Below are 24,165 nucleotides of genomic sequence, written 5' to 3'. Positions count from 1 at the left end.
GAAAAACAAAATAAGGTAAAATTACTGAATAGGTAACCAGTTCAAAAAGTTTTATTCATTTGAAGCAGTACAGCTGCAGCAGTTGTAGAGATTTTACTTTTACAATGATTCAGAGAGCTCACCTCATGCTTCCTCTGAAGTAAAGGGCTATATTCAAATCTTTGTGGTAGTAATAAAATATACATTTTTACATTTATAGCATCAAATATATAACAGCATGCCATGTGTACTGCTGGTAATGTCCTGCAGTACATAATCAAGACAAGTTTATTCTTTAGTGGTACTGTTAGACAGTGCTCAAGTCTGAGGACCCTAATGCAGATCATTTGTAGGAGCTGAGTGAAAATGAAGTGTAATGGCCTGCTTCTAGAAATTTAGTAATTTCCACCTTTTGTCTTGCTATAGTGAGAAGTGGTATGAATTATGAGTTGCATTATTTATAACTGCGTGACACAAATATTTGATGATTCATACTGAATTCAAAAAAAGCCACTGGGGAGTTTGGGCAAAGGGCCAAAACGATTGAGCTCATGAAGCAAAGTCACATCATTCCTTCTACACTATGTTAAGGCCAAGGAATGTCATAATTAGCAGCATCTGTCAAATCCTTGGAAACAAATCTGATTATTTTAACAATAACATCAGTAAATTCATTCAATCCAGTTTGGATTTACTTGGCCAAAAAAGTGGCTTACAGGCAGTGACAGGATGTAGAATAGGTGCAACTGTGACAGGGTTAAAATGTGAATGAATGAAAGGGCATAACTTAATAAATGAAGCACGTTTTTGTAAATTTGAACATAAATACAATGACGACAAATCATTTTATCTGTACAGCAATTTGAAGAAAAATCTGACGTTTATACCCTACATTTTCAGTTTTCAGATGACAGTATGTTCATTTTTGTCATTATTAAACCTAAAGTCATAATACTCCAGCACCTGTTCCACCCCAGTAATAACCTAGTTTAAACACTGTAGAAACAGTAAAGTATATTACATGACATACCTTTTTTTGCATTAGTCTTAATACAACTTCATGCACTGATATTATTCCTGTAGCACACTTTATTTCTCACATTTCTGCAGAAATATTACCTTGTGACAACCATAAGGTTCCAGTTAGAGACAAAAATTCATAAACGAAGCTAGATTGGGGCCTGAGCTAAAGTCCCATTGCTGATCACAATCTGTCTACAGAAAAATAGTTCAAAAATTTTCAAGTATCACAGCTGCTGACTGACAGCTGATCTTAGTTTTTACATCTTTGTCAGTTTCTCATTCGCGCTCTCAATCACGCACATCACAAGACTATACACACTCAATGCCCTGCTGTGATTTCAGGACATTCATTTAAGAATCAGGGAAACCTGTGGCTATACACAGAACATACATGATGACCAAGTGTAATCATGTTCAGATACAGAAAAACAAGCTTTGCCCCACAGAGTGCAGGATGAGGGAAGAGTAATCTCTCTCAGTGATGCCCTTGCAAGATGTTTGGAGACATCATCTTTGGGAACAGTGCTCTTCTGTCACAGGAGAGGAAGAAAGGAAGAATCTAGTGCTGAGAGTTGTCCTACTGATTCAGTCCAACAGCTCTGTACTTCACCTCTCTGTTTGACCTCTCCTTCATGTCTGTGGGTGTGGAATCGTCATGTTGCATCAGGCAACATCTGCAAATCAAAGGTACAAAGAATTTAAAGCACAGGACATATAATATATTTTCTTTATTCACTTCCTTGTAAATAAAATATGATCTTTCAACTTGCAATGCTTGAGCTACTATATTGAAAGTGCAATACTAAGTCTTCATAATCTGAATGAGCTTCTTGGTATGAAACAAAAATGAATAAAACAAAAACAAACAGAAAAACAGAGCAGCCTGTAGCAGCGATGAAGCCATGTGAGAAACTTGTGGAGGACTGCACCAATAAGCTGTACTCAGGTCTGCTCAATCAATTCTGTGCCAATAGCTTATTGGTGTCCTGGTTTCTCTTAAGCCTAATGGGAAAATTAATTGGTCAGTGATGCTCGAAACAGTTCTTCTTCTTGTTAACTTTTTTTTAAAATTTAAAAAAAAAAAGACATCTTCAGAAGCTTATTGGTGCTCTCCACAAATGTCCCAGTTTCTCATTTGACCCCATGGGAAAATTACACCTCTACTTCAACATAACTGCTTAGATACTTTGAAAGTCCACAGTGATGTCTCTGTACATGCTTTCATTTACAAGAATTGATTGAAGAGTTATTCTGTAAGACTAGAGTTACACATAAAGAAGAAATATTTGAGAAGATGCATCCCACCCAGGATGTCCCGTCCCAGTCTGTAAGACACCCTCATCTTTCAAAGTCCAGCAAAAATTAAATAACTCGATTTTTTGGTAAAATGTGATGCCTCAATCTGAGATACCCCCGATGACATCATTTTGACACTGCTGAGGTTTCTTTCATAGAGCTTGCAAAGAGCCCACCAGAGCCTCAGAAGACTGTCACAAAATTTATAGAGGACATTATTCATCAAGTCAGGTTTGTAAAGACAAGATGCGCACACACACCAAGAAGTGACCAGAATGAATGACAGTCTCTGTAATTTTATCAAAAGGAAACTAAGGGAGGAAGAAGAAGGGGGTGGGGAGTAATGGGATATAAATGTAGGAACTAGTGGCTAATCAGAGAGTGGATGCCTTCTCACCTGCTCCCTGCTGGGCTGATATATCGTCTACTCTGCTTAGAGGTTTCAGTAGACCATTCTCTGAGAAGGCTAGGACAGGAACTCTGTTGTCCTCCTGCTGTTGCTCCTCCTCTCCTTCAGGAGGAGACAACCTGGAATGTGAAGGCAGTACAAGCACCTCTTCAAACTCCCCATTCTCCCTAAAAACCAAAAAAAAAAAAATAACAGTGTCAGACCTGATGACATCACAAGCAGTATGGCTGTTGTATATCATGGCTGTTGACTGTACCTCTGGTCAGGATGGCTCAGTGCTGTGGTGTTGGGGTTTGGGGTGGGATCTGGTTGGCTTAAGTTGCCGTTACTATTGTGTCTTGGTGTCTCAGTTGCTGCTGACGCAGCAGGAGAGGTCGGGTTCACTGATGGTGAAAGAAAATCAATCTGGTGTCAGGAACAACAACTGCAGAGGATATGTTTTGACGACAATCTGAAAGATATATTACTGCAAAAGTAATTATAAAAACGGTATATTAAATTACCTGCATTGTCTCCATTTCTGACCTTCTGGTGATGAAATGAAAAAAAGGAATTAATACTCAAAGATTGTTCAGTTGGATAGTTGTTACACTTTTGTTTACTCCATTTTCCCTCTGGTCTTTACCTTTTCAGTTGTCTCTGAACGCCGTGTTCTCTTCATGATCTCCTCAAGACGCTGGAGGGTTAGAAAAAAAGAAAAATGCTTTAATGTACACTGTACCTTGCAATTTATGCGTGTTTATAATGTGAGGTCACGTTACCTTCTTTCTCTCCAGTCGTTCAGCCTCCTCTTTCTGGAAGTGCCTCTCTCTCTCCTGCCTCAGTCGCTCTGCCTCCTCTCTCTGTCGAGCCTCTTCCTCCTCTTTCTAATGTACACAAAAGCATTTCATCTTATTAATAGGTCCATAGTGCTCCAACGTGTTCTCGCCCTCGAGTGTGTAGCAGGCATATCACAGATATACACAGGATGTACTCTCCCATTAAAGCCTGGATGCACCTGGAGCTGCAATGATGGGCTCTCAGATATAAGAGGTCTGTTTTAAAGAGCTTCAAAGTGTGATTTAGGAGGCTGGAATTGGGGCGAATACATAAGCAGTACATTTTTCTTTTGCCTGGAAAGTACAGTTTATGTTCCCTTTGAGAGTTTAGGGCAGCAGAATATATTTGGTTAGGTTTAAAAACAGACTTTTCCCTTTTGACAACATTAACCCTGCACATTGAAAAATTGTGATTCCTGCCAATCAGTGCCCTTACATTGCCAAGAAGCCTTTTACAAGCATCCATATGAAGTTTGGGAGTGAGACGTGTCTCGTAATTTGCCATAACCTGGCGCATCACTGTAGTTATGCTAAAGAGAACATCTGTGTGTGTCTCTGCATCACCATCAGGTCTGTATTTGACACCCCGGGAATGAGAACAGGCTGAAAGTTCCAGCAGCAGACCTGCTGCCATTTGTGGCAACCACATAAAAACAAAACAAGTCAACATAAACATCTGTAATCTCAGACCTGTTTCTGTAGTCTCTCTGCCTCTTCTCGCTCTTTCCGAAGTCTTTCTTCCTCTGCCTTTCTCTCCTCTTCCTCCTCCTTCTTCCTCCTCTCCTCGGCCTGGCGTTGAGCCTCCTCTTCTCTCCTTGCTCTCTCCTCTGCCTTTCGGCGAGCCAACTCCTCCTTTGCTAATCTGGTGAGACACAACCAAGTCAAAAATGATGCAGCCTTTCAGCACTACACACTCCCTCTCATGCACATGCTCACACACAGCCCAGCCTGCACACCTTGCCTGCTCCTCTTGTCGCCTGCGCTCTTCTTCCTCCCTCTCTCTCTGCTCGCGGGCCAGCCGTCGTTTCTCGGCCAGGATACGACTCGCCTCCTCCGGGTCTGTGGTGCCCGCTGAAGGCTTGTGAGCTGGTGGACTGCTTACACTCTCTAGAAGGCATCATAAAAGTTATGCTGACCAGTGTAATAAACTGTAGCTGTGAAACAGGTGAGAGATTCATAACTCACCGCTGGTTGCCGTTTGCTCATTTGAGCTCTTGTTCTGACCCAGTGGCTGAGGTCGAGGCTGAGGAGGGCTGAGGACCTGCTCATCATCCTCCTCTCCTCTGGGTGTTGAAGGGTGGGAACTCTCAGGTGTGATCCTGACAGGACGAAGATTTCCAGGATCTTCTGCCCCTGGAGACTTTAGTAACTTGGGGGTTGGAGGTCGCCCCACTGGTTTCTGTGGAGGTCTGTGAGCAAAGGAAGTATATATTTTTTTAAAAATAGTCATCATTCGAGCATATCAGCAAAATAACTTCCACGTTACATTTCAAATAAAACTGTAAAACTCAATTTCAGCTCAAAATATTCCCCATTTATCAAATGTAACTGACCTGCCAGGAGAGGGTGCTGTCACTTTACCGCTCTTTTTGATTGGGGAAGAGGAGCGCTTGCTTGGGGGCAATGAGAGAACAGGAGCAAGTGGAAGTGTCAGGTTGCTCCATGACTTCCTGACACTGTCACGGTCTTTTTGCCGCTGTTGGTTCAGGAGATACGGTAAAAACAAAAGACAACATGCACGAGTCAAAACAGGCAGTTTTTTTTTAAAACACCACCAAGTAAGGACCCAGGGAAGCAAACAACACATTATCATCAAAACTGCTCTTCCAGAAAAATGTCCTTTAATGCAACACAAAGGTAACTGGATGGTTTAGAAGGTGCCCTATAGATAGTAGCCACACAATATGATGACGAGTAACAGGGTTAGGCTTAGATTACCTCTGGCACCAAACTCAGAAACAAAATAAGAAAAAACAAAACACACTTAACAGGTCACAAAATGAAAAACAGTCTTTTTAATTTGGAGAAAAAAAAAAAAAAATCACACTGCATCCATTATCTGTACATTCTCACTGACCTTGTATGAATGACACACCAGCGGTATTCTGGAGTGGGTGAGAGTTATCAGTTCACATGCACAGTGATATGTTAGTGTGTGGGATGCACGGCATACAAGGGGCCTTCTTTCTGAGATCTTAACGGCATAATAAGCTGTCACGAAGCAGATGAACAGTGGATGCAAGTGTGTGTGATGACAGATACTCTAATCTATTGTTTATATTGTTTGATCAGAAACATAATCAATTTGAAAATGACAAAGTTGAAGAAGTAGAAGAATTAAATGTTACTCGGTGCTTGAAAAAAAATGATTTAAAAAAAAAAGATTTACGTCAACACGTTCTGTAATATCAGTAGCAGGAAATAATGATGAGTTGCTTTTTGTTCACAAATATTATTTCCCAGATATTTTGTCATGAGCTGATGAAATCTACCTGTGTTGTTCCGGTTGTCCTCCTGCGCGGGGTGTTTAAAGACGAGGAAGCTGCGTCCCTGCTGAGGTTCCTCTCCTGGCTGCGACAGTGAGGCAGTGGCTGTGCCTGCAGGGCCTTGAAGGACATTGAGCCCATGGGGTGGCAGGAAACTGAGCGAGGACACACAGGCATGGCTAGGGTGATGTATAAGGTGGGAGTATACAGTGTTTTTGAAGGTATTGATTGGGGTAGTGTGAGAATTGGTAGGACACCAATAAGTGTTGGATAAAATGGATCACAGAGGAAAAAGGATCAGGAAACAAAGACAGGAATGAGAAGGAATCAAGATGAATAATAAATAAATAAATAAATAAAAAAGGAAAGCCATGGGTTGAAGAAGCCAGCGCAGGATTGAGAGGAATGAGGAGAATATTTATGGTAGGAACAGAGAAGAAAGAAAGAAAGAAAGAAAGAATTAGTGCTACTAAAAAGTGCAAACAGCTGCGAATGTACTGCAACCATCACCTGGCACTGTCTGACAAAGACTGTCTATGTGATACAAAATAAGGATTTGGTTGGTTGATTAGGGTTAGTAAAAAAAAAAAAAAAAAAAAAAAAAAAAGAAAAAAAAAAGAATCACATTAAAAAACGTAACACAATACGCTTAAAGATATTTAGATCAGGAATGGTTTGCCAAACCATTACTTGCTGTAAAGAGTCCCAGTGTTGGAAGCATTTCTACTTTGTCACCCAGTTAGAACAAACTATAGCTATCCACACAATAGACCCAAAACCATACAAAGCAAGCAAGCACACAGAAACAAAAACATCTAAATACATGTAAGAAATGCTCTTCACCAGCTGAAGATGATGCTGAATGTATCAAAGAGGGCAGAATAGAAAAGAGTGAGTGAATTCAAGTAGTTTACCTAGAAGTTATTTCTTTCCCTTAATGTAAACAATGATGGAACACACACAAATGATCTAAAACTCCCTGCTGCTGTGACAAGGCATGGCATCAGTAGAGGAAGATTTCCTGAACAGATCACTTTATTTGTTTTGGGGGACGTATGTGCATGTGTGTCTGTGTGCGTGAGCTTTGGGTGCCTGACACACGCTGTTAAAGGAAGTTTCAGACAGTGTAATGCTTTAAGTCCAGGCAAATCAGATTAGCATCCGAAACTGCTTGGGTCAAGAGACCAAGCATAAAAGAGTATATATACTCTTTTTAATAAAACCTCTGCCTTAGATCAAGAGAATCTTGATCTAAAGAGCCAAAGGGCTTTAAATGTTTTGTTTTATAAAATCAGTGTTGCGTGTTACCTGATTGGTCTCCTGACAGACTCACTGCACTGCGGCTGCGGGCCAGATAGGAGTGTGTTGGCTGCTGCAGGCGGTTCACCATGTTGCTCTCCCATGGCGTCAGTGGAAGGCGGCGCAGTCCTGAACACACGCATGTGACATGTGAGCTTTGATAAGAGCTACAAATACAAACTACCCACTTATTTGCCTAAGCAAACAATCAAAGCAGATTATAAATTATACATATTTACTGCATTTTCCCCCTTTCCCAACACTGTCAAGCATTGCAGGTTAGAAATAAAGTGAATTTGTAAGCATGCACAGACTGCCGTGCCACACCTACACCTTCATGCATCTGTTTAATTATGAGAGGCAGCAAACACCGTGGTATGAAGAGCAAACAAAAGGGCAAAGACAAACAGTGCAAGATAAAAGGACACATGTCATTTTTAAGAAAATGATCTTCAAGAAATTTCAATTTATCTGGGAAATCATTCAAGCAAAAAGCTTTCAGTTTACCTCAGGTAGTTCGGAGAAAAAGGCTATTTTAATTAATTAATCTCCACGGCAACCTGATAAGTAAGCCAATTAAAGGAGATCCGGCACAGTATGAGACAAAACGTGCAGTGCTTTGCAGGTGTCAGCATGCAGGTCAAAGATACATCTGGGCTGAAAACTGTAGCAATAAATGGGTTTTTATATTTCTATTACTTTATATATAAAAACATTCATGTTTGAGAGTTTTTTAGAATTCACTGAGTGATGCTTCACAGTGCCTCAGTGTGCGGTGTCTTCTGATAATATAATAATGGGAACAAGAGCATAATTATAATTTTATGACTAATGTGGGTGCCAATTTTACAGCCAGGATAAAAACAGCATACAGTGTTCCCACAAAAACAAAAAGATTATCCTACTGAGGATTAGAGAAAGGGGTCACGTTAGAGGGGGGGTAGAAAAAAATCTTGATCCCTCAGATGAAATGCACAAATGCCAACACGTGTGTGCTGGACTGTGGGCATTTGTTTCAATAATCATAATGTATATTTATACATAAAAGGATATTAGATCAGCTTGTCATGTCATGGTAGGCTCTCCAAATCAAAGTTTCTCTTTTCAGAATATTACATTTAAAATTTTACACTGACAAATTTCTACAAAAGTAACAGATTATTTTACAGTTTCCAGCCCAAGATCTTTTTTGTTGCTTGCAACACAGTATAAGAGACCAAAAAAATTTCCACAAGAAACCTGTGTTTTTCTGTTGGCTGGTCTTTCCCTGATGCAGGTGGGGTTTGGACTGAGCTTTGTTTATGACAGGGGAGGAGACTGTTCTCATCTGTAAGCCTGTCAGCAGCATACAAACATCAAATGATGCATGACCCGATGGTTAGACTTCAACAATGACTTCAGTAAAAGCTCAAACTCGGAAATTTGCTTATTTGCTTTCTTGCTGATTACTTCATGCAAGGATTCATTTAGGTCTAACATCTGAAAAACAGACCAAGTCAGCAGTTTGTTAGCTTAGCTTAGCATAAGGCAAATTTTTTATTTACCGGTAGTGTTTTTCAGTTTTATTGTTCTTTTTGTCTTCATTTTAATCAAATAACTTCCTATTTTACTTTGTTCATATTTCACACCGTCTTGGGCCTGTTTAATGGTTTCTGTTTTGAAGTGTAGCTTTATTGTAAATTTGGGAAAAATTCACCTAAAAAGTATGTGTGTCCAATTAAAGGTACAGTTATTGACGTTTTTAGGCTATTTCATAAGAAAGAAATGATAAAGTACTCATAAATATACATTATATAATAAATATACAAATATACATTCATTATTATTCATTATCTTCCAAAAAATTGATGCATTCTCATAAACTTAGAATTAATCCATTTAAAATATACCCCACCATATTTGAATACAATGACCGAGAAGGACACCTTCCTTCTGACTAATCACGCTTTACCTATCTGGCTGGAGACCGACCACATATGTAGTATGGCAAAGGCAGAAGAGAAGTTGCAGACTTTCATGCCATGGAAGGACATTGGAGGAATATGAAAACAGAATTCTTCTGACATCTAGCAGTGAAAATTTTTCTGCATTGTAATAATATTTCATCTTCTCCTGTTAAGAGTGTTATCTGATTTAAGTTTGGATTCTGGTGTTTCTCTTCCATTCTTTAACTAAGCTATGTTAACTCTCTGCTGGATTTAGCGTCATATTAACTAAATGGGAATGACACGCTACACAATACATAGTTATAACATAAAAAGTGTGTTTCAGTCACATAAACATCCCAAATCTAATTAACTAATCACAATAAAACAATGAGTGCTTTACAGCCTGTCACAAGAGACTACTTCATAACAATGGCAAATTATACAAGATGGAGTCAAAAGCTGACCATTGCCAGTGGATGTAATGAACTGTATTTGTGTGTGTATATTTATTACCTCGATCTGGTGAGTGCAGGAGTGTGGCAGAGGAGCAAGAGAGGCGCTTGGTAATGACAGGGTCTGTATGCTTGGATAAATTCATTGTGGACACTGAGCGCCTATCAGCATCTAGAATACAAAAACAACAACAACAAAAAAAACATGACAAATGCATATCAGTTTTATATTGAATTGGTGAAATTTAAGGAGAGAAAAAGGGGAAGAAAGAGAGCTGAAGTCAGTCATCTCTCTGGGTTTCTCTATTTTGGTTAATTCAGGTTAGGTATGAAAAACTACCAACTTGTTGCTAAGACAGGAAAGATATTTAAAAACAGATTAGTGCTAAATGGGTCTTATGTCCTCTAAAATAAAACTAAAATGGCTTGAGTAAATGATCCTGTGCCTGGGGATATAACTTTACGTCACACGTGAACTGCTACATGCGAGTGAAATAGCAAAACTACATGTCGTGCCATTCACACTGGCCTACATGAAAACTAAAGAGAATGAGCTAACACAGTGCTGAACAGTTACAGTGCTAAAGCCAGCGTTCTAACGCCAGCCAGCTAACCCACACAGTGCTTTTATATTCACATTGGGATGTCATTCCGTATCTGTAGTAGAGACTGAAAGCACTCTGCATGTGCTCCAGTCCAGCAAGGTCGAGTGGATAGAGGAAAGCTGACTCGACAAAACCTGGGCCAGGAGGGGAAAGGACAATGGCAGAGAAAACAAAGAGTGTAGAGCAGGTAGAGAGCGAGCCGAGAGTGGGAGGGAGAGAGAGAGAGTTTGAATTTGAGAGCAAGGGGGGGGGGGGAGAGAAAGAGAGAGAGGCAGAGAAGGGTGTGAATATGCAGTAACAACAGAGGGCAGCGGATCTGAAAAGTTCAAATATAAACATGGCAGAACAATACTGACACGCAGAGGCAGGCAGACATATTTATACAAGAGAGGCACTGACAGAGACACGCATCAGGTGTATGAGCACCAATGCAGAGGGGGAAAAAATGGCTGTACAACTGACTATGTCTATGGTGTGTTGTGCTGTGTGTTAACAGGTATTGTGTTATATATGTGATATATGTAAGAGTACCAGCTGTTGTGCAGGGAGTGTTTGTCTGCAGAGTTCCTCCCCAAGACCAACGGTTGGCCTTCTGTCTGGTTTTCTGGCTCTTCTCCATAGTCCTGCGAATCACTGCCTCATGACGAGCCTACAGTCAAAACAACGAGAACATCAATGGCAAAAAAACAAACAGCCATCCGACATACCAAGTGCTAAGCAAATTCTCTCTCTTCATTTCTTCTGAATGAATGGAGTGCTTTGACTGCATCCAAAGTAGCAATACATGGCAGATAGAATGAAAGAAATGCCAACCTATGTGCTGGTGCTAAAGCTAAAGCTGAGGAACCATAGACACTTTCTAGGCTGTAGAAATTGGAGTCCACTGAAAGTTGAGGTACGGTGGGCATCTGGTGGCCCAGTAGCAGTAGTAGTAGTTTCCCTGTTCTCCTACAGTCCTTGTTTCTAAATTTATAACGTTCCTATAAAATGAAGACTTAGATCCAAACCTAATTTCCTACTAAGATGTAACTCTTTACTCGTTGAAAGCCTACTGAGAGTAACCATTGAAGCGGTTTGAACTGAGTGCTTTCTGTCATATTTCAGGCCTGCTTATAAAATAAAATGACTGAGTGCATCAAAAGTTAGCTACCCTTTGACATCTCAGCTATATACTGAGATGTCAAACCTCATACAGGTGAGGTTGTCAAATATCATCTTTATGGAGTAAAAAGTTAAAAACCTACTGTATCAATAGAAAAAAAAACTATCCAGATTTATTATTACTATTTATGCAAAGTCATCAACATGTGCTGCTACAGTGTCATGTTACAGATCTTTGACACATCAATGTTCTAGTTCACTAAATCAACAACTTAATTAGAACGTCAAATCGCTGTAAAGTTAATTACTGCTGGACAGGAAATCTATGACTACTTCACAGATCTGCAATTTTTCTTTACATTTTTTTATACGAGAAAAGGAGTGGTTAAACACACAAATACAGTATCCATGTCCCCCCATCCTCCCTGGATGGGTGTTTCAGAAAAAACTTGGAAGCAGGTGGCAGGTAAGAGGTTAGCCTTTGTGTGTTCACGAGTGTAACACTCAGGATGCACAGTTGTGAACGAGGGGAGCGTCAGTACCCTGTCTTCCTCTATTTTTTGCCGACGTTTCTCCTCCACGGCAGCCCGTCTCTTTTCCTCCTTTACCCGCTGCTCCTCCAGCTTTTTCTTTCTCTCCTCAACGTGTTTCTCATAGTGCTGCCTGGCTCGTTCCTCACGGGCCTGCCACTGGGCCTCCTTGGCAGCTGGCGCATGTAAACATGATAAACAATTTGTTTGAAAAAAGAAAACAAAAACAGGCAACTTGCACACAGCACGAAAAGGCTTATAGCAGTAATGTGATGTGTCAGCTGTGGATCATATGAGAAAGCTTTAGCTCTCAACACAACGCAAACGCCTCAGCCCCTTACTTGGGACCAGAGGTGCGACCAGTGTACAACAGTGTGAAAAAAAACCCACACTTAAAACATGAATAAATAGGCAATGACTTCCAAAAAGCCATCTGTTGTATTATATTGGTTATACTGACACACACACACACACACACACACACACACACACACCCTCTAATATCCAAAACACCAGCCTTTCTGAAAGCTGTCCCATGGACTGTCCCATTATGTAACACGGAATCCATGGCAACAGGCCGCCTGGCTTGAACCTAGCCTTTATGTAACAGCCAGAGAAACTGGCACTTCACCACAGCTACCAACCAAGTTCAGTCACAATATGTTGTGGGAAAGACAAAAAAAAAACACCCAAAAAAAGATAACTTTTATTCTTTTCTCTGTCAAACTCACAAGAACGCTCACCATTCTGTTTTTCACGCTCCTCCCGGCGCTCACGGGCCAACCTAAGTCTCTCGTCAATCTTGTTGAAGAGCAGCGAGTCTGCAGCACAAACAACAGTGAAGAATGTTAAAGGCCTGACATAAAACAGTCAATGCTGAGACACGGTACAAACTAATCTCATTGAAATATATGGTAAATGGTAAATGTCCTTAAGGACCCCAAAGCGCTTCACACTACATTCAGTCATTCACACACACATTCACACACTGTAATGTATGTGGGACTCACCTGTTTTGGTGCCAGCATTGTTACTGGGGCTGTTGCTGTTGGTGGTGCGACTAGGTGTAGGAGTGGGTGTAGGGGTCAGGCTGGGAGTGTAGGTCTGCCCAGAGCCTGCAGAGCTGGGACGGGTGGTTGAAGACACGGTGCCATCCTCTGACTTAAAGTGAGAGTACGATGCTGCAAAGAAGGACAAACAAGTGTCACATAATAAAACAACAAAAGAAGAGACAAAGTGGGAGAAAAGAGATACAGAAAAATACAAGATAATAATTGCACATTAGGAAGCACCATCAGAAAGACTTTCCACAGCTCCTCACCCAGAGCTGTAATAAATGTTTTCCCACTAAATAAAACCCATTCAACAACACTTCAACTGAACATTGTGTGTAGAACAAACTGCTGCTTAAAATAAAAATGAACATATTCAACCAAATGCTTAAGAAATAGCAGTTTACCATCAAAAAATTTCAAATGCATCAAAAATCTCTGCAGGTGGTCTCCCCGGCATTTTCAGGCTTTGCTGAGTTGCTTAACAGAAAAACAAAATGCAATAAAACAATATGCACTTCACTGTCTTCCTGCTATTCATAGATGTGGCCATGAAGTTGCAGTGTTTCCACCAAGCTCACAGCTAGGCTATTGATTAATTGCACCATAGGGTGACTCAGCGCTTTCAGGTTAGCTTCCTGGACACAGAGCGTTATACTGGCTCTGATGCAGATGAACCAGACGCATAAATTTACACGGGTAGGATTAGAAAAATTGTATACTATTAATAAATACTGTAGGTGTACTAAGCAAGCATTCAACACAGTCCTTTCCTGTGTGTGGTGATAAGAGAGAGACTCCTCAGTCTCCACAGAGACCAACCTGTCCCACAAACCCAAAGACCAAAATAAATCATCCCCCCTGACTAATCTGATAAACTGAAAAAGATGGACTCCACTTTAATTATCACAGCCATCATGCCCTATTCTACACAAGTCTCTCTATCACCTATTTCTTTTCTTTACAGAAAGAGGACAGGATGGAGTACAAGTTTCATATCTAGAGTTACAGATGGAAATCTGTGTCTCAATGAATTTTATAGTTACCGGTACATAACATTAAGAGTAAACACTGAATCATTTCTCAACATCCTGGCTTTTTTGATTGATTTCATGCTACTATTTCCTTCCAGGCTTGTTTACAGTACTGCGAAAGTGTCTCATTTCTTTATATTTAGTTTCCAAGCAGCCAAACTTGTCTGTGGTCTTGAAGTGGTCTTCTCCAGACTTTCTGAAGGTCTTTTTAAGTTGTTTTTTGCTTTTTTGTTTTGGGTTTTTCCACTCGTTCCCTCCAGTTCTATTACCTGGTCATTTTAGAGGTTTGTGTGTCTGCCTGTTAAGGCACTTAACACTGACCTATGAATCGTTCAGTTTTAAAATCAATTTAAAGTTGAATCTTTGGGGACTTTGTTACTACCAGCTGGTAACAAAAACACTCTGTTCCTCTTTATTTTAATCTATAAAAAATAAAAGCTCATAACAGTCTGACAGGCATAATTGAATATTTTTGCACTAATAAGGTGATTCAAAAACTGCTATTAGTCAAAAAGCTTCGCAGCTTTTTGTGCAGTGAGGACAAAAGAAGTGGCAGGCCTTAAAACAACAACAATAACAACAATGAAAAAACCTACACTAGATTAACAACAGCTGAAAATTACAAAAAAAGCTTGCACAAACCTAATACTGTATTTCCATTTATGTCTGCATGTGTTCTCTTGACTCACTGCAACAATTCCCCATTTTCCTAGCAAAATGTAAGGGCATGAGGTGTGGCTTAAGAGTTGATAAAGATTTGATCAAGGACTGAGAAAAAAATTGAACCTTCTTCCTCCTAAAAGGTAAAAGAGAACATCAGTCTGAACACAACAAGTTCCACTAACTACTACTTTCAAATGCCGTTTTTCATTTGCAAGCTGATCAGTTTTAGTATATTAGAAACAGTTTCCTCCTTTCACTTTATTCTCACTGTACTTGGTAATTTATGATATTTTGTTTTGCAGAAAGTCTTATGAATCTAAACTGTCACTAACGTCTCCATCCAAACACCTCGAGAGGTTTTTAGGGTGAATCACAAAGACCAAGGATGTGAGGGCATAGCTGCAGACGGATTGTATGTCACAGTCTATGGAACATCTACAGAGGTGTGTACACAAGCATTCATAGGTCTGCCCTGCCTCGGGTAGACTGGCATTGGAAGTGGTTTAATATAGGCTATTGTTATGAGAGGAAAGGCTGGACTGGGCCACGTAAAAACAAGTCTGGTCTGTTTATTCTCTTCCCCTGAAATCCCTTTCCTCAAACAAAAGATTCAGTTTATTGAATGATGAGGATAATACACTGAAGTCAGATACTTAACGAGACATACGTGAATGGGCTTTTGGGTAAACAAAAAAGATGGCTTAAATGAGATGAAGTCAAGTCTGAATGAAAGGCCAGGAGCTCCTGCAAATGCATTAAAAGGAAAAGTAATGAGCCTTTTCATTTATACAAGTTGACTTCAAGTTTCATGTTGTGATGGAGTGGGCGTTTTAATGATCCGAGTGGGATACCGCACAATGAGCCAGTAGGCGACTGTCAAAGACCACAACCAGTTTCTTTAATTTGACAGCTTAAATTTATGCACTTCACTTTAATCAGCTGGGAATACTTAAAACTACATAATAAGAAATAACACTTCTTAAAAAAGTCAAGACAAGAGAGAGACACTTTCATCCCATGTGAAATTAAATAACATTAGCAACTCCTCCAGGGTGTACCGCGCCTCTCGCACCCAAACTGTAAGTAGAACAGTCATCTGTAGGAATAAGTATGAAAAGATTAACAATTGGTCGGTTTAATCAATTAACCACACTCTCACAGAAATATTCAGAATACAAAGAAGAAGAGAAAAGAGGATTGCCTCTTAAACTATTAAAAAATTACTGGAATAAAGGAACTGAAATTTTGACATTAACAATGTGGCCCATATTTACACAACTTGATTTACCTCATAAATATTTACTGTAACTCCGAGCTAGATGTCCTTCAGAGCATTTGCAGATAAAAGTAAATGGAGAACGAATGCATTCCTTCAATTCCTATACTTTGAAAAAGGTGCATGCATGTTGTACAATATAGTTACGAAAAGCAGTTAAAGCCTTTTACTTATAACAATCAGTGGAATTTGATAACCAGACAAAATTTATCTCCACATCTCTGGTTCATACATCTTCTCATTGTTTCCTTTGTTCAAAAATTTTTCCAGATGACGCAGTGTCATGATAACATCGCAAATCTGCACTGTCTGTGTTTTTTCAGCTGAAAATATTACAGAAAAAATACTAATATGTTGGACTTGTGCAGCTTATATCCTCTTACTGCGTCTCACAGACTCACCCATCTGTTGTAGAGGTCATAAACCGACAAACCTCAAATAACAGCGAGCATATTTGCTTATGAGCAATAGACAGCAGCTTAACAGCCTTCGCAAACACACCAAAGTCAGTTTCATGTGTGACATAATTCCACTTCCCAGTAATAAATGTCTGGCTACACTCATGTCCACCACCTTTTGCTACACTTTTATATAAGATTCTTTCATATTTTCAACCAACTGTTAACCAGGAACATAAGAATCTACACATACTAAACCTGAAGTCCTACAAAAGTCTAGATTCAAAAGATTAGGACAGATGTACAAAATATTTTGGTTTCACTCCAGCTGACGTGATTTTAAGCAATGTCTTTATGAGTATGAGTTCTTAGTGTTTAAATTCATATTAGGCTAACACATATCCTTTTGAATCTTTGGTAAATGACCTGTATTTGTATAGCGCTTTAATTAGTCCCTAAGGACCCCAGCCCATTTGAAGCCCATTTAGAAAAAAAAAGAACATGGATCATCTGAACTGACAGCAAACACCTCGTATTAAAACTGACACTATGGCAATGGTTTGATCTCAAATGAAATATTCGAGGACAAAGCCAAATCCAAAGCATACTGATGCTGGTGCTTTTGTAGTCCTGTTCATTCCCAATTAAGTACCTTGTACTAGATGAGTGTGGATTTGGCAGCAAAAGTTTAGGACACAGGTGACCCAATAGCTCAGAGGCTATGGTGCTAACCAAAAGGGCTAAAAAAAACCCCAAACTTGCAGCTAAGTCCCATATTTCAACTCCTAGCAAACAGGACCATTGCTGCAAGTCAGTCTTGTCACTTCCTTTCTTTTGTACGCTGTTTCAATAGTTTAAATAAAGGCAAAACAAAATTCTGGGTTTAAGGCTTTACCTGGATTGTGGTTCATAATTCCAAGATTGCACCTGCTGAGCTCTTGGCAAGCATCCCACTCTGACTAGTCGAATCGGAGGACCAGAAACCACATTCCTACTTCTTGAAAGCATCTTTCACTGAAAAGAGTGACCCAATGAAATCCATGTTGCAGTGAGGTGGAGGGGGGGCAGTCAAAAGAAATCCATCCAAAACTCAACTGTTTCCAGAGTAAGAAAAAATGGGAAGTGAAAACGAGAGGGTGAGAGAAAGAGTGAGAGGTCAGCTGTGGTCGGTGTCACTGCTGCTGAGAGCCAGTGTGTGAGACAGGTTGTGGCAGCTCTCCAAACCCCATCCTTTTGTCCATGTGTATGCATGTATATTTGTGTAACAAGAGTATGTGTGTGTAACAGAGAGTGAGACGTGAGAGTGTCACCGTTTAATCTGCCCGCCCCTCCCTCCGTTCTGTTGCTTGCATGTATGTGTGTATGTGCATGCACGCTCCCCACCCCCCATTCATTGCCAGTCAGATTAAATGGTCAGAGTTAGCGATTAATGCTCCGCTGTCCAGGCCAGCGGATAGCACGCTGTACGGCTCCTTTCCTTCCCTTCAGCCTGAGAGGATTAGCTGCTGCTAATGCTAAGCTAAACTGTAAGCCCCAACCACCAGAGGAAAAACAAAAAAAAGGGGGGGGGGGGGGGGGGGGGGCAGGGATGGGAGTGTTCCTTTATAGCTCTAGGAGAGGCACTCAGGCCTGGGTAACAGGTGCAAGAACGCTGGCTTCTGCTGCAGGGCCAAGCTGCAAATCAGATCATGAGAGGAAAACTCTGTCATTTAAAACTGGAAAATTTTGAATGTTCCCATCTTCAAAAGTTTTTAAAAAAATTTTGTTAGTACAAATTTTTGCTCGACAAATTTTCACTGACAATAGAGCAGGGGTGTCAAACTCAAATACACAATGGGCCAAAATTCAAAACTGGAACAAAGTCGCAGGCTAACGTTAATATTTATTGAAATATATTTATTCCTCCAGATATAAGAATGAATCTTTTCTTATGGACTCAAACACATTTTGCTGAAAAACTGAATATGGAACAAGCAAAACTTAATACTAAACAATATATATATTAGCTGTATAATACCAGTAGGCCAGCTCTAATAGTAATTTGGTATGGCTTCGCGGGCCAAATGTAATTAGTCCGCGGGCCTAGAGTATGCATACAAACCAATGCCCTCAAATAAAGTCATCTTGTTTACTATTAACAATCAATGGCAAATGAAAATCCACACACTTCTTATAGCTCCATCAACCATTTGACTTGTACATGAGTAATGAAGTCCATACCATTACTGAGAAATTACAGGCTAAGGTCAAAGTAGAAAGAACTATTTGAGACAAAACAAATCAGTTTAGTCTAACAGTCGTGTGTTGAATCAGTCCAATCAACAGCACCCACCATGTCTTCATAATAAAGATAACTGTGAAAAAAAGCAGCTCCTTCACAATTTCAGACTTCACAGTAAACCCAGCAGTTTTCTCTCCTTCCACCTGTTTCAATCATATCTTACATGTATGTTTGCTCCATGATGCAACTACACATCCCTCAGCATGAGATGGTTGGATTCAAACAGGAAATGCAATTATCTAGAAATGAAACTAGCCACTTTGTCTTGTTCCTTATATATAATGTGGCATATGCATGATTTGTAGAGTCAGTCTGTAATACTACACTACTTGAAGAAAACCATCTAGCTTTGTTCTTTCTACTAAAAAACACTGGTCACAGCATCATCTCAACATTAGATAAGGCATGAAATTAAATCTAACACTATATCTTTCTGAATTGTGTGAAAAGGGAAAGCTAACGTGTGGCACATTTATGCCTGCTCCAACTGTAATAGCATCCCGACTGCTCTGCTTACTAATGCATTTAGATCACATGTACAGTGAGCCGCACCTCCATTCTCATCTGCAGTCCTTGAGTCAATCTTGCCCTGTCAGCTGATTTTCACTCACACAAACAGTAAAACTGTGCTTCCTCATCACACCTGTCAGGCGCCTGTCTCTGGATGGCTGCGCTTCACAGTTTTAGAGGAGTTTTCCTTTGTAAAAGCAAACTGTGCACAAATCAAACAATTACTACATATTGCTAGGGGTATCAACTCCTACCTCTTTATTCAACATCATTAGCCTTGCATGTAGACACATTTGTCTTTAATGGACCACATTTTCAGATCTTTCTTTAAACTGCTGCGACTCTCTGGAGTCTGGTTAAACATCTCTGTGCCCCAAGAGCTTCTCTGCCCCAGATAATGCTCGCTCTCTCTCTCTCACACACACACACACACACACACACACACACACACACACACACACACACACACACTCTCTCTCTCTCTAACATTTTTGTCAGCGCAAACATCACAGTATTTAAGGGAGAAAATGTAGTTTACACTGCTCTCATTTTCTTTTCTCATTTTCATCCATACCTTTTGTCTTTCTCTTGCAAGCATCTCTTCGTCTCTGTACCTCCTCCTCCTCAGTGATGGTGAAAAGTGCTGGGATAGCTGAACGGTTACCTCGCTTCCTCAGCCTCCACTTCCCTTGCAAACACCCACCTCCACCTCCTCTTTCCCCACGTCCTTTACTATCTGGCATTGCCTACCCTGTTGCTAACCCTTGAGCCCCAGCCTAACTCACCCAACCCCGTCCCATCCCACCCTGTGATGCTGGGTGAGGATGGGAGGTGGGGGAAGAGGTCTGTCCTGAATGCCAGAGGATGATGATGGACGAGGTCACCCCTAAAAGCCACCTTCTCTAAGACGTAGGTAGCTAATAGCTAGTGCTAACAGCAATTTTCTTCAGGTTGCTGCTCTGACTTTAAGACAGCAGGAAGAAGCGACAGAGAGAAGAAGAAACATGAGTAAGGAGATAGGGGAAAAAAGGCGGTGGAGATGGAGGAAAGTAAATGTGGTGGATGAAGGAGAGCGTGGAAGAGACAAACAGAGCAGCTCATTGAGCCAAGTCCATACTCCCTGCAATGGCATAGAGAGAGTAAAACAGAGTGAGTGAGTCTCTTGTAGGATGAGCTCTTGCAGTCTGGCTTAGAAAAGAAGACTTAATCCACAAGACTGGCTTGGTTGAGAGCTGTAAGGATTGTGCTTCTTTTGACTCCCGAGATGCCGCCTCTGCTGTCACTACTTTTACTGCATTCCTTTTTCTCCTGCTTCAGCTCTCCCTTGCTAGGTCTATTGTGTGAATGCAAACTTGTCAGAAGAATCATATCACCCAGGCAGTGACTGCACAGAGCACACACACACACAAACACAGAGTAACTGAGGAGAGCGGGGTTTGTTAAAATATTCAGTGCGAATCCAGTGGTGGAAGTTGAGCCGGTGCTGGCAAAGGGTTTCCCTGACAACAGCAGCACATGGACCAGTGACGCATGGGAAGTGAGAGAGCAGAGGACGGACACGCTTTAATGTGCTGTACACAGTCACACACACAACTAGGGATGCACACACCAAATCAAATATTGCAGTACAGGAGCTGCTTCTGTGGAAGGGGTGTGTACAGAGAGCACATGGTATATAGCCCCACCCCACCATCCACTTAAAGAGCCATCAGCCATTTAGGATGCCACGGCGATGTACGATGAGCGAGAACATTCATATGTTGCTGCAGCTTCACAAGAATGCAGAAGGAACAACACGCAGCACATCAATATTTAACCAAGGAGCATTATTGTAGTTGCACTGCATCTACAATAATGTTGCAGTGCAACTTTATTGTTGCTTGGCTCTGTAGCCAAATTCAGAACCTTTAAAAGGTGACACAATATGGCAGATGCAATGAAAGGGAGGGTGAAATAAAAGGGGGAGTATTTCAAACTTTGAAGGCCTGGATAGTAACAGTACAAACACCAGGCTCAACTTGTATTACTGTTAATGCATCCTTGAGCTAAACTAATATGGAGATTAGAGAAACAAGTGCGATAGCTTGCATGCTGTGAAAAGCAACATAGCCACTAAAGTTACAACTCCACTGTTTCTTTTACTTTATATGTACATAAGAAAAAGCATTAAGTATTTCCTAAAATAATTCCAAACCACTACCTTTTCCACTATTCCTTTACTATATAAAGGAATTCAGGACAAGTCCTGCTGTCTCATCTCCTCAGAGAGCTCACACTTCACAAACGCACACATTCATGAAAGAGCAATCTGATCTTTGTCCCTGCAGGAGAGAGCAATGCTGTAATTCTACACTCAGACTTTAACCTGATAGGATGGGTAACACACCCTTCTCACACCTACTGAATGTGTGTGTTAGACACAGACATTTGAAGAGAATGGACATTTGAATACAGTAAATGAAACCAAGAAAAAAAAAGATTTCGTTTATTGTTAAGTTTAATTGCTAACCCTGGGTCTGACATGTTGGGGGTCCTGAATGACATAATGTTTGACATAGTGTACAATTAAAGTATAACAGCCGAGTTGTATGCAAATTTAACCCAGAAGTATTGAGTTAAATTTCTAGAAAATCCCATAATGTGTGATGGATGGCCAAACTGACAGCGAATCTGGGAAAACACCGCAATCACCCACAGAAGTAACTTTTTGTGCAGGCAGAATGCAGGGCAACTCATGAACAAAGCAGCAAAAAGGATGATTTGGGAAGCAGGTAGTAATGACAGGAGATAAACCACATCTTAGGAACTTATTTTCTGATTGGATCAAAGCTGCAGTACCTCTTTATAAATACAGAGTTAACAAGTATTAATTAATCTGTGCAGTGTTACAATGCATGGATTAGAGGTAATTGGCAGTAATTTTTTTGTGAGCTGCAAAATAAATTTAAAATATGAATTCTTTCTTTTAGTGTCTCATCCTCTGTATCTGTATGTATGACTCTTGGTGGCTTTAGTTGCTGTCTAACTGCAGGTCAAGCTAGGTCAAAGCAGGGGACATTTGTGGAACAGCTGAGCTTAATGCTATGTAATCCTAAAGCAAGTAATCTCAACTCATTCAAATCAATAAAAGGTCACGCCCACCGTGCACCCATTCTGCCTACGATATAGTTGTCAGGGCTGCTTGTGTCGCAGTACGTGAACATAATCACTCTTACTGTAATTCATGCAGCAATAATTCTTTGCATACTTAACTGGGTTCCAGGTCTTTATAAAAGCACTGGAATACTGTTTATGCAACTTTCTGTGTGCTATAAGGGACTCTCACACCTATCCAAACCCTTCATCTAAACTAATCTACTTTTTATACATTTTCAAGAAAAACTGAGTGAAGGTGGTGACCTTTGCCTGGATGCACTGTGGATTAACATGAACAGATACTTTTAACTTCTGAAGGCAGCTTTATATAAGGGACACACATTTAAATGAACACTAAATCACTGGGATTTTTGCTTTCCACAATAATTAATTAATAATACACCACACATCTTTAAGCTTTTCATGTATTTTGAAATTTTCTTTTTTTGAGACCTGGAAAGTAAATGTACCCATGTCTAAAGCACTTTGGTCAGCATTTGTTTTTTCAGCGCACTATTGCCTTTAAATAAAATAGATGCAATAGTCAACAGAATAAAGTTAAAACATTTTTCATAGTGCATAATAAAAAATTTTTTCATTTCCAAAAAATTCTTAATTCACTGGACAGAAAAACGTATCGATCTTTTCATGCTAGTATCGATCTGATACCAACACTTAGGGTTGGTCCAGATACTATCGATGTTTGGGTCGATCCGCCCACCTCTAGTTATTACAGCTCTGCCATTAGGAGTGAATGGGAATCACCTGCTATATCGTTACTATTTGAGGAGTGGCTAAAAGTGAAGCAAAGGGGTGTAAGATACGGGAGATCTCTGCCCTTTGGCAGCCAAAAAACCCAACATACTTTACATACTTTTACAAGATCACTGATAGGTGACATTTCCGGAACTGACAGGCGTACAGTTTGTATGTGTTGTATTATTTCTCCAAAGACATTATACACACATTGACCTACAAGCTAAAAATGCACTTACAAGGCGACGTGGCTATTTTAAGTTGTAAAAATGAATAACGAGAGTATAAATGATCATGTTTGGGGTATTAATAAGCCAACTCAAAGTTCAAAAGAATATATAAATCCACCTGTGAGAGCCAGAGAACAAAGCTGTAGCCTAAAGACATATTCTATCTATGCCATCCCGAAAACAACCTGCGGCTCATTTTCATTAATTCACCTGTCACGTCAGCTGAAGGTGGATTTCGACGAAGTGACAAATTGTAAGCAACAGGTGTCTGCCGAAGCTCAAAATGTCTACCAGCTACAACACAGACTCACAAAAAAGGGGTAAAACATAAATAAATAAATAAATAAGTATTACAGCAGCTTACGTAACAAGTCGTGTTTGGTAAACGTAAAGTAACCGGTTGGGTGAGTTGGTTGATAGTTAATCCCACTCCCGTGACCGACCGGCTCCGAGTCTCTCTTTAGCTCAGAGTCAGTGTTCAAAAACAGACCCACTCAAGCACCCTTCAGTACTTCACACAACTGTTATTCCCCCTTAAGAAGAAGAAGAAAAAAGTTTTGTCAAAGTAAAGTTTCCTGTTGGTGACAACTCACCTTGGGACTCCGGAGGAGATGTGTCGCTGCCATCCTGGTCCGCCATTTCTCCTGACGTCAGCTGAGAGGGATCAGCGGCAGGAACCCGAGGGAATGATCCTGAGACACACCGGGACCGGGGCCCCTCCCACGGACAGGTGGAGGGGACAACGAAGACCAGTATCAGATCAGCAAAACAAACTAGAAACTAGTAAAAGTTACATGAATGTGTAATGAGTAAACTTTAAACTACGCGACTTAATTTAATTCGGACTGCATAAACCTCACATAGATCCTGGGCAACATATAAATAAACCTTTAATTGAAAAAAG

At 40.4% G+C, this 24,165-nt stretch overlaps 1 protein-coding gene across 7 annotated transcripts; it reads right to left on the bottom strand.

Moving 5' to 3' along the window:
• Positions 1–35: 35 nt before the first annotated feature.
• On the bottom strand, positions 36–23,947 carry map7b (microtubule-associated protein 7b). Of its 7 annotated transcripts, none has more exons than XM_085431657.1 (19): positions 23,855–23,947; positions 12,937–13,107; positions 12,670–12,747; positions 11,939–12,102; positions 10,827–10,944; positions 9,752–9,862; positions 8,550–8,645; positions 7,320–7,439; positions 6,018–6,190; positions 5,079–5,221; positions 4,711–4,934; positions 4,482–4,632; positions 4,216–4,387; positions 3,469–3,573; positions 3,333–3,383; positions 3,211–3,235; positions 2,964–3,090; positions 2,696–2,874; positions 36–1,676 (listed from the first exon to the last, which is right to left on the bottom strand). In XM_085431657.1, the coding sequence occupies exons 1-19, from the start codon at positions 23,898–23,900 to the stop codon at positions 1,666–1,668; spliced, it is 2,265 nt and encodes a 754-aa protein (XP_085287783.1). In that variant the 5' UTR covers positions 23,901–23,947; the 3' UTR covers positions 36–1,665. The 7 variants fall into 7 exon arrangements, with proteins under 7 accessions (XP_085287783.1, XP_085287780.1, XP_085287779.1 ...); XM_085431654.1 differs by lacking the exon at positions 23,855–23,947 and adding an exon at positions 19,715–20,470 and having other exon boundaries at positions 3,211–3,232; XM_085431653.1 differs by lacking the exon at positions 23,855–23,947 and adding an exon at positions 19,715–20,469.
• Between the last annotated feature and the right edge of the window lie 218 nt (positions 23,948–24,165).

This window comes from Copadichromis virginalis, linkage group LG15, assembly GCF_057382275.1.
Source record: "Copadichromis virginalis isolate Kocher_CV1m ecotype Utaka linkage group LG15, C_Virginalis_male_GT1.1, whole genome shotgun sequence".
NCBI classification, from domain to species: Eukaryota; Metazoa; Chordata; class Actinopteri; order Cichliformes; family Cichlidae; genus Copadichromis; species Copadichromis virginalis.
Note: the sequence above shows the minus strand (reverse complement) of the source record. Positions and strands in the feature narration are given on the sequence as shown.